The 10625-nt window shown below is 54.5% G+C and overlaps 1 protein-coding gene across 1 annotated transcript in view; it reads left to right on the forward strand.

The window, feature by feature from the left end:
* CIB2 (calcium and integrin binding family member 2) overlaps positions 1-9952 on the forward strand; it is a 26426-nt gene extending 16474 nt beyond the window's left edge. Inside the window, exons 3-6 of the mRNA XM_017519347.2 lie at positions 4161-4272; positions 5943-6090; positions 8664-8859; positions 9290-9952. Of these exons, the coding sequence (XP_017374836.1) occupies positions 4161-4272; positions 5943-6090; positions 8664-8859; positions 9290-9311 (478 nt within the window). The 3' untranslated portion in view covers positions 9312-9952. The remainder of the gene's footprint in view (positions 1-4160; positions 4273-5942; positions 6091-8663; positions 8860-9289) is intronic.
* Positions 9953-10625: the final 673 nt, after the last annotated feature.

Below are 10625 nucleotides of genomic sequence, written 5' to 3' on the forward strand. Positions count from 1 at the left end.
CGCCACCATGCCCAGCTAATTTTTTGTATTTTTAGTAGAGACGGGGTTTCACCATGTTGACCAGGATGGTCTCGATCTCTTGACCTCGTGATCCACCCGCCTCGGCCTCCCAAAGTGCTGGGATTACAGGCTTGAGCCACCGCGCCCGGCCTATTTTTTCTTTCTTTACTTATTTTATTTTATTTTATTTTATTTTTAGAGACAGGGTCTCACTCTGTTGCCCAGGCTGGAGATCCTCCTACTTGAGTCTCCTGAGTAGCTAGGACTACTGATGCATGTCACCACACCCACCTAATTTTTCAATTTTTTTGTAGAAACAGTCTCACTACATTACCCAGGCTGATCTCAAGCTCCTGGCCTTATGCAATTCTCTCACCTTGGCCTCCCAAAGCACACTGAGATTACAGTCATGAGCCACTGTGCCTGGCCCCCAGTATGTTATTTTATAAGACTTTTTCTTCTATGTATGTCAGTGCCATTGGTCCATTCTGGTACCTATTAGATTCTGGTATCAGGTTTCTTGTTAACTTTGTAAAAAGAAGTGGGGGCTTTCCCATTTCTTGCCTCATACTCTGGAGCAGTTCGAGTAGCATAAGTATTGTTTCTGGTCCTGGATGTTACGGTCGGACTAATATATAGCTCTTCTTGAACTCAGCACCCTTTACTGGGGGAGAGGTGCAGAGATTAGTTCTTTGACAATGCCTAGAGTTTTTTTCACAGTGATTTGGGATTTCAAATTCTCCTTGGATTTTTCTTTAAAGAAAAATTTCGATGTGACTTTAGTTATTGTTTCAGAACAGATCTGTGTACCAGGGTAGAAGCCGGCCTTCCCACTGCAGAAGATACCTCCTCAACCCTGCCGAGCACCCACGGCCTCTCTCGCTAGTCCACCCCTTCCAGGAGCCCCTGACATGTCAGGCAGCATGCTAAAAGCCACCAGTTTAAGGCCAGTGGTTGGTTGGTTTCGTTTGAGACAGAGTCTCGCTCTGTTCCCCAGGCTGAAGTGCAGTGGCACGATCTCGGCTCACTGCAACCTCCGCCTCCCAGGTTGAAGCAATTTTCCTGCCTCAACCTCCCAAGTAGCTGGGACTGCAGGTGCCCGTTACCACACCCGGCTGATTTTTTTATTTTTAGTAGAGACGGGGTTTCACCATATTGGCCAGGCTGGTCTTGAGCTCCTGACCTTGTGATCCGCCTGCCTCAGCCTCCCAGAGTGCTGGGATTACAGGCGTGAGCCACCACGCCCAGCCAAAGGCCAGTGGTTTTATGAACACCATCCTATTTAATCCAAGTGTGAGAACAGTAAAACAGCCCCTGCGTTACCGATAGGGAAACTTATTCTCCAGTGGATTAACCCGCTTACCCACGCTGCTAGTGAGTGGTGTAGGCAGGGCTCCAACCTCAGCCTGACTTCATGCTCCTGCTGCAGTCATCCCACAGAACTTCGGAGGTATAGGTCAACCCCCAGAAACACTCCAACATTACACCCTAACATGTGGGGCGGGGTCAAGGTCAAGTGGGAAATGTAACAGTTGAAAGCACAATGGGTATGTGAAAGTGCCAGATGCATGAATTATAAAAGAAGTTGCATGAATTTTGAAACAAGTGGTCATTCCTTATTTGGGAATGGTGTTTAAAAAAAAAAAAAAAAGGGCTGGGCGAGGTGGCTCAAGCCTGTAATCCCAGCACTTTGGGAGGCCGAGGCGGGTGGATCACGAGGTCAAGAGATCGAGACCATCCTGGTCAACATGGTGAAACCCTGCCTCTACTAAAAATACAAAAAATTAGCTGGACATGGTGACGCATGCCTGTAACCCCAGCTACTCAGGAGGCTGAGGCGGGAGAATTACCTGAACCCAGGAGGAGGAGGTTGCGGTGAGCCGAGATCGCGCCATTGCACTCCAGCCTGGGTAACAAGAGCGAAATTCCGTCCCAAAAAAAAACAAAAACAAAAACAAACAAAAAAAACAAACAAAAAAAGAGTAGTTTTTCTCTACACAGGAAATAGGAGCAAAGAAAGTCCTCAAGTGCTCTCTTGTGGAGAGTCACAGCTTGAGCCCACCACCATGGCATTTTCTGAGCCTCCTCCCACCCAAAGTACAAGTTTTGAGGTTTTCCCTCCAGCTCTGTCCCCAGATCATGGCACATCTCTGTGAGTTTAGGCTCCTTTACGGGGATGTGTGCCTAGTGGCAAAGTGCGCATGTGGCGTTTTACAGTTCGTTTGTCCTGGACAGGCTCTGATCCAGGGAAGGATATGCTGACTAGGGCTTGTCTTGCAGGGAGGAGCCAAGTGGCTGGAGTCCAGAGGTTCTGGGTTCAAGTCCTGTCCTCACTGCTCATTGGTTGTGTAGGATGGGGCAGACAGTTGATTCTTGAGCCTCAGTTTTCCCACCTGAAAATGGGAGACTAATGTCTACCTCTCAGGGTGATTTGGGGATTAAAAAGAGTAAAGCAATCCACACAGAGGGTCGGTCCAGGGCTGGCACAGAGGAAGCACTTGCTAAACCGTAGCTGGCGTTATTATCTGTTTGAGCTGGGTAGGCAGTCAAGTGCCTTGCTAAGGACAGCCAGGCAGAGGACCACAAGAATTGGTAGAATCTAAGGGAGAGTTGGGTGGCTGTGCTGGACGGCTTGCTAAAGGTGGACCTGGAGTGTGTCACTGGGTCAGGTCACTTAAAAAGAGGCCTGGGCTGATCTGGCGTTGTGGGTGGCAGGCAGGCCCAAGTCCAGGAGATACAGGATCTTATCTAATCCATTCACTCGCAGCCTAGGATGTCACCTCAGGCAGGTTACTTACCTCAGCCCCCAGTCAATGTCCCTTACACTTGTCCCACCCATGGCGGCACTTAACACAATTTTTGTTTTTCGGGATAGGGTCTTGCTCTGTTGCCCAGCTGGAGTACAGTGGGGCAATCATAGCTCACTGCAGCCTCCAACTCCTGGGCTCCAGTGATCCTTCAGCCTCAGCCTCCCAAGTAGCTAGGATTGAGCCACCATATCCGGCTAATTTATTTTCATTTTTGTAGAGACAGGGTCTTGCTATGTTGTCTAGACTGGTCTCAAACTCTGGGCCTCAAGTGGTCCCCCCACCTCACCCTCCCCAAACACTGGGATTGTAGGCATAGGCTGCCACACCCAGCTCACAAGTTCATCTGAATATAATTTATACTTGTCTTGGGATGGCGGACTGTTCTCCGGAATGACAGGGACCTGGACAAGGGGATAGAGGACAAAGAAAGACTGAATAATGGGCAGGGGGCAGGGAGGAAGGGGACTTCAAAGTGAGACAGTGCCAGGATGCCTCACACCTTTCAGGGTCCATGCAGCATGCTGAGGTGGGCTTGCTTTTACGGAGCATGGGACAGGAACTAGGGACCTGACCCACCAGCAAAGAGGGAGGGCCAGGCCCAGCAGGGTAACGGGCTGGGTCTCAATGGCCCCCAGCTAGAGAGGTTATGGGTGGCCCATTCACAGGGCCTTCCTGAGAGTGTGAGGGCCGCCGAGAGCTCTCTCAGAGAGACCTAACCCTCTGGGCCTAAGTTGGGGGTGATCAGGCCACGCAGTGGGCTCAGGTTTTGATGGACCCTCAGTAGTGGCAGGAGGAACAGTGACTAAGAGTTTCTGCTTGGATTTCCCGGCTTGGGCTCCACCCCCGGCCCTTGATGCTCCCCAGTTATGTGGCCTTAGACAAATCACTCTTAACCTCTTCAGCCCTCAGTTTGCTGAGCAGTAAACTGGAGTCAGGATGCATCTGTCTGCACAGTTATGCGGAGGAGGATTAAATTAGGTGATGTGTTGAGTGGTTAGCACAGTACCCCTACCACAGAAAACCCTTAGGAGAGCCCAAAGGGGAAAAAATTAAGACTTGGATGCAGGCCCAAGGAGTGAGGGATGGGGTGATGGTGGTGGTGCTGATGGGGTGGGTGTGGCGGAAATAGGGAGGCCTGGACACAACCTGGTTATCAGCACAGGGGCCTGGCAGAACTCACCTCCCTCCCAAACCCACACCCTGTCGGCAGAGCTGAGAGCCTCCAGTTGGCCCCTCACCTGGTCCTGGCTGAGGAGAGTCTGCAGAGGCAGAAGCCTAGGGGGCGGCATCAGGCCGCGGGGACCTAGGGACGGCGCCCCCTCCAGTACTTTTCCTCTGTTCTTCTCCAAGGCTGCATTCGCGATTCTACGAGCTGGCCCCCAACCTCGTCCCAATGGACTACAGGAAGAGCCCCATCGTCCATGTGCCCATGAGCCTCATCATCCAGATGCCAGAGCTGCGGGTACGTGCAGGGCCTTGTTGCTGGCGGGCAGGGGGTCTGCACCTGCCCCCAGATGAGCAGCAGAGGCCCCCAGGTCTGGGCTGTGCCCAGCTCCACCCTTTGTGTCTACATGGCTCTGAGCGGATCATAGAACCTCTCTGTGCCCGTTTCCTCATCTGTACTCTGAATAAATAAGCCGTGTGGGCTCCGTAGGGGTGCTGTACGTCGGTGGCCACTCCTCTGCTTCTCCCTTTGTCAAGTGGCCCCAAGCCTGCTGCACTTGGCAGGCCTGCGTCTGCTTCGTTAGATGGTGTTTCTGTCTCCCCCGTGCCCGGCCGTGGCTTCTCACTGACGTCAGCGTGGTGGTCGTCCATAGCATCACTTCTCAATGAGGAGTCGAGTCAGGATTCTGCTTTTTGAGCAAGCTCCCAGGAGAGACTGATGCTCCTGGTCCTCAGACCATGTATATTTGAATGTTTCATTTCAGGAGTTCCTTATCCATAATGTGTAAAGTGCAGTCCACATTGAGAAGGCATTTGGGGCAAAACTCCCCATTACAGTGGGACTTTGTCAGTAGCCCCTTGCCAGGCCCGGGATGTGTGGCTTGAAGGTGGGATCAGAGTGCCATATGACATCCACTTGGGGCCTGCACTCTGGTTGTGACTCCAGTCCTAAGAGACAGTGGGCCCCAGGCTCAGCCATGGACAGGCACTCCGCCTGGCCCAGCGGGGGCTCGAGAGCGGGCTCAGAGGGTTGCTGGAGGGGGTGAGGCACTCATGGGTGGGACCCAAGTGGTCTGTCTCTGAGCCTCCTGCACTGGCCTGGGCTGGGCACAGAATGGGGCTAGCCAAGTGCTAGCTTAGGTGGGATGGAAGGGCTCTGGACGAGTGATCTGGGGATCAGAGGAAGGTGTCTGTGTACAGCTCCCTGGGGGAGGCGGCATCCGAGGTGGTCTGGAGGATTCACAGGAGCAGAGCGATGGCAGACCCGGGCCTGAACTGGCTCTGTGATACTTGCTGCTTGTCTGGCCCAGTTATCTGACCCTACATTCACCTCCCACGATCTTGGCCTGATGCGGCCTGAGCCAAGGTCGCCAGGGCCCTGTGCTGTCATCTTCTTCTGCTGGACGCGCCCTACACATCCAGGCAGAGCCTGTGTGTGCTCTTCTGGGTAACAGGAGGAACCCGTGTTTCCGCTTCAGATGAGGCAGTGCCTCTGGTGAGAACACATTGGCTGGGCTCAGCATTTTTTTTTTTTTGGAGAGGGGATCTTGCTCTGTCACCCAGGCTGGAGTGCAGTGAGACAATTATGGCTCACTGAAGCCTCAGACTCCTGGGCTCAAGTGGTTCCCTCACCTCAGCCTCCCAAATAGCTGGGACCACAGGCGTGCACCACTGTCCCTGGCTGTGCCCATCTTGATGATGTGACGTGACCCAACAGAATGCTTCCCAAGTTCTTACACGTGCCGGGCCTGGTATGAACACCTTACATACTTTAGCTCATTCAGTCCCCTCACGATTCACTTAAGTAGGTGCTATTATGATTCCCTTTTTACAGATGGGAAAACCGAGGCTCAGAGGAATTCCATCCATCCTCCAGGGTCACGCAGACTGTTGGCAGTCTGGCTGCCGGGCCCTCCTGCCTACCCTGCACCCACAGTGATTGCTGTGCGTGTCATGTGTTTTCTTCAGGAGAATCCCTTCAAAGAAAGGATTGTGGAGACGTTTTCCGAGGATGGTGAGGGAAACCTGACCTTCAACGACTTTGTGGACATGTTTTCCGTGCTCTGCGAGTCGGCTCCCCGAGAGCTGAAGGCAAACTATGCCTTCAAGATCTACGGTAACCAGGGCTTGAGGAGGGGGCCGTGAATGTGAGGGGGGCAGTATTTGGGGCATGGGGCTGTCTGATGACTGCTGGCTCCTGCCCTGGGGACACCAAGGACAGTGAGACTGATCTGTCCTCTGAAGAGTGCCTGTCCAGTGGGCTGGCCAAGGGAGACATCAGTGCCTGAGAGACATCTCTAGGGGTCCTGAGAACAGAGGAGGGAGGCCCTTGCCCACCCCAGATTGGGTGGTGAGTGTGAGGGGGGTCGCAGGCATGACCTGTAGGCAGAGACAGCAGAGGCTTGGACTGGAAAAGCGGGGCTGGCAGGCCTGGCAGAGGGCATAGCCCGTGCAGATTCAGGGAAGCGCAGAGCTTGGTAAGGAGGTGGAGAAACTTGGAAGGTGGTGGGGTGAGGGCGGTGTGAGTCCGGAGAGGTAATTTGGGGCCAGGCTGTGAGAGCCAGCCAAGGAGTGTGGACCTAGTACTCCGGACACCAGGGCCACTGTAGGGTTTCCAGTGGGGAAGTGTAGCTCTCTTTTCTAGAAAGATCACTTGGCAGCTTTGAGGTGTAAAATGGAGGAGCTGGAGAGGCTGCCTCGGCCATGGTGGTGAGGTCAGCCTGAAGAGGGGCCTCTGGAGCCCCCTAACACTGCCAGAAGTAGGGCCACTGGGTCAGCCGCCCAGCCCTGCCCGTGGGCCTGCTGCCTCACCAGCCACCAGGGGGCAGCAGGTACTCACGAGCCAAGGACTCGCGCTTCTCCCACAGCCCCAGGGAGAAAACTTCACAACAGACCCATGGGGACTCATGTTAGATCCTCAGACAGACCTTAGGTGAGATGGCTAAGGCTAACGGAGGGGCTGGGACCCAACCTGGACCCAAAGAGTCAAGGTCAAACCACCTGTCCTCAGCACCTTTGATCAGACGCTGGACCCCAAGGCAGCAGGGCCTACCAGGGGCTGATGTTTCCCTTTCTAGTTGTGTTGACTTTGGAGGACTTTGGTTTCTGTCTGTACACCCACATTTTGCTTGCATGTCAGAAAGAAAATACCTGCCAGTCTACCATCCACAAACTATGCCCACATGGCTCATATAAAAAGCCTTCCAGATTCCACCCAACATCAGCGCAGTCTCAGACCCCCCAGTATTGCTCCTGGGAAGGGCTGCTGTCTGCCCAAGACAGGAGTGCAGGTCGCATGGACCAGCGGGCACAGGAATGTACGGAAGAACTGTGGCTCCCTTGCTGACCTAGGCTGGGGGTGGAGTGGGGAAAGGCAGCCAGGGTGATTCTGGTGCTAGGGAGGCCTGGGGCCTCATTAGCAACAAGAATCATCTCACTTCTGGCCTCAGTTTACTCATATTAAATGGCCACAGGAATCCAGCCAGCCAGCGAATCTTTGCAGACATTGCTGTGTCCCATGTCAAGGGCAAAGTTGAGTCCTACCTGCCACTACCCTAGAGTTGTGCACAGGCCTGTGCAGAGACTGGGTAGAGTCACCCCTAAGAGCTTGGGCTCTAGGGTCCAACAATGACCAGGGATGTGACCTCAGGCAGGTGCTTCCCCTTTTCACCTCCCTGTTTCTTCATGTGTATAGTGGGGATTCAGCTGTGCCTGTCTCATAGGTTTGCTCTGAAAATTAAATGAGAAAGAGCATGTCATGCTCACATCATGGGTCTTCATCGCTACCGTTCGTGTCAGAGTTTGCGCAGTGGGGGGGAGAAGCTCATTTGCAGGGGAGAGGACCCTTATTGCTAGAAAGCTCTGCCACTGGGAAGTGATGTGTGAGCCAAAATGTAAAGGATGACCAGGAGTTTGCTGGGGAGGGCACCCCAGGCAGAAGAAACAGCACGTGTGCAGATCTGGTCGTTGGGCTGAAAATGATAAGAAGAGACTTGGAGTTCACTTTGATGCGGCTACACGTGGCTTGGTCCTCTGAACCGTTCTGCTGTTCTTTGAGCAGTAGTGTTGCCTTTTGCTGGGTAGAATCAAACCATGTTCCCTGCTCTGTGTGCACAAAGGCCAGGCATGGGCCCTCTCTAAGGGCCTTTCGATTCTGAGTCTTCTGAGCCATTGTGGCTCCTGGCCACACACCACTGAGGCAGTGTGGCACAGCTGAGAAAACCTGGGTCTCAGACTCACACAGGCCCAATCAGAATCCCTGCTCTATCTCCATGTGGCTCTCTGACCTTGATTCAATCACATGGCCTTTCTGTGCCCTGGTTTCCTTAGCTCTGGAAGTCTAAAGGGAACACAGGGTCGGCTGTGGGCTAAGGCCAGGAAGGGCTATCTGGCCTACGCCTGAAGTTCTCAGGAAACCTCAGATTTGGACTTTTGAGCTGTTTCAGGATGTGGTTGGACATTTAGTCACTGTCGGGTTGTTGAGGTGGTGGCTGTGGGTGTTTAAGCTATGCCTAGTGGGTGAGCCCTGTTGGGGGCATGGATCCAGTATCCCAAGAGTGTGCATGGAGATGCTCTGGGACATCAGAAGCTGGTGGAGGTAGTGTGACCAGCTGGGAGGAAGAGCTATGGTGTAGGGGTTCCTGGGTGCACCCAACCCAGGCTCGAACGTGTCCAACCCCCACCCGACAGACTTCAACACTGACAACTTCATCTGCAAGGAGGACCTGGAGCTGACGCTGGCCCGGCTCACAAAGTCAGAGCTGGATGAAGACGAGGTGGTGCTTGTGTGCGACAAGGTCATTGAGGAGGCCGACCTGGACGGCGACGGCAAGCTGGGCTTTGCTGACTTCGAGGACATGATCGCTAAGGCCCCTGACTTCCTCAGGTGCTTCTACTAGAGGGGCTGAGCTTGGCAGGGCAGGGCAGGGCAGGCCGGGATGCCGGGGCTGCGGGCCCCTATCACTTGCTTTTTGTGAGCATGCTGTGTGGCCAGGGAGCAGGAGGTCACAGTCAAGGCCCCCTTGCCTTTGATGTGTGACTGGCCCTTGACCTCTGGAGGGCCAGACTCTGATGTGAAGGTTGAAGACCTGAGGGCCCCTTCAATGATAACTAGGGGCAGAGCTCCCTGGGCACCGCTGTCCCCCCCAAGCCTGCCTTCCCTCCCTGTTGATGACTCGCATCCTGTCTGCAGGGGGTCCTAATGAGGCACTGTCCAGCTCAGGGAGGGGCTGGGGCCTGGTGTGCTTTTCCCTGAGGAGCCTTTACCTGCCCGACCCCGGGGCCTCTCACTCTCTCTTGCCTATCTCTCTTTCCAGCACTTTCCACATCCGGATCTGAGGACACGGCAGAGGTGGCAGGGGCCTGGAGTCCACCATCCTTCCCTGCGGTCACATGGGCGTGGCCTCCATGCTCCCCAGGAAAGCAGGGGCAGCCTCTGGGGTTTACACCACGAATATTTCCTGTGGCCCTTTCAGCAAAAAAACTAACCAGGAAGGGGGCGTGTGAGGGTTAGGACCCTTCCCACAGCCCCCCTGTGGTCCAGCCCCAGGACCCATGGCCCCTCTCCAGGCCCTTCACACCCCCAGCCCTCTTCCCATCCAGAAATGCTCCCCATCTCCCAGAGGGAAAGGCAGATCAACCAACAGGACGTGGTGGGGTCTGTCATGTCCCAGTGCTGGCAGACACCCTGGTCACCCAGGACAGAGGGGAACAAAAAAAAGAAGTCAGGGTTTTAACGAGCTATGCAATTTTTTCCAAAACCCAAGGCTGGGCTGCCCCCCACCCCTGCCTGTTCCCCTTCTCCCAGCCTCCTTCACAATGTGAAGTGTGGGAGCAGTGGGCCCAAGGGCTTTGCCCCTGGCTCTGCCTCTGGGTCATGAGGACCACCCTGCCTGCCCTCCCCAACACCATGGGATCCTCACTGGTATGTGCTGTCCACAGATTTGTGAACTCCTGGTAATAAAACACTTTTGCATCCCTGTGTTCTCCATGTCTGCTGATGTTAAGAAATGCTTGAGGGTACCTTTGCTCCTGATCCCTGAAATCCCACCATGGGTGCCTCAGCTCTCAGTGTGAGGCAGTGCCTCCGGCTTTAGGCACTAGCTTTGATTTCAGCGTGTGTGCCTTCGGGAGGAAAACTCATCCAGGCCTCGAGCCTTCCGTGAATTCCCTGAGAGTATTCTGGTTAACATCCGGGACTGCTAACCACACTTCGGGCACAGGGGCAGTTGCTTCCGTCACAATCCTTACAACCCCCAAGGAGGGCGGGACTCTTACAGGCCTATATTTCAGAAGGTGCACAGCCGAGTGGTCACTAAGGGTAGATTTCCCACAAATGCGACCTGAGCCAGCTCTGCCCAGGGTCAGGGCAGGGAAGAGGGGCACCTATGGTGTTCTATCTGGAGATGATCACTTCTGTTTTCTGCATCCTGGGCTGGGTAGTGGGGAGCCGGGCAGCAAGCCAACTGTCCGCCCTTACAGAGAAGGGGACATGTGGATAGGAAAGGAAGTGACACACAAAACAGGAAGTTTCCTGAGGGACGGAGATCCAGGAAGGCCCAGCCTGTCCTGAGGGCACAGCCGGAGCGAGCGGCCGGAGTGCCCTCTGCCCATGCTGGTGCCTCCGGTGCCTGGGCAAGGCCTTGAGGGCTC

The sequence above is a fragment of the Cebus imitator genome, unplaced genomic scaffold (assembly GCF_001604975.1).
Source record: "Cebus imitator isolate Cc_AM_T3 unplaced genomic scaffold, Cebus_imitator-1.0 Scaffold737, whole genome shotgun sequence".
Lineage (NCBI taxonomy): Eukaryota > Metazoa > Chordata > Mammalia > Primates > Cebidae > Cebus > Cebus imitator.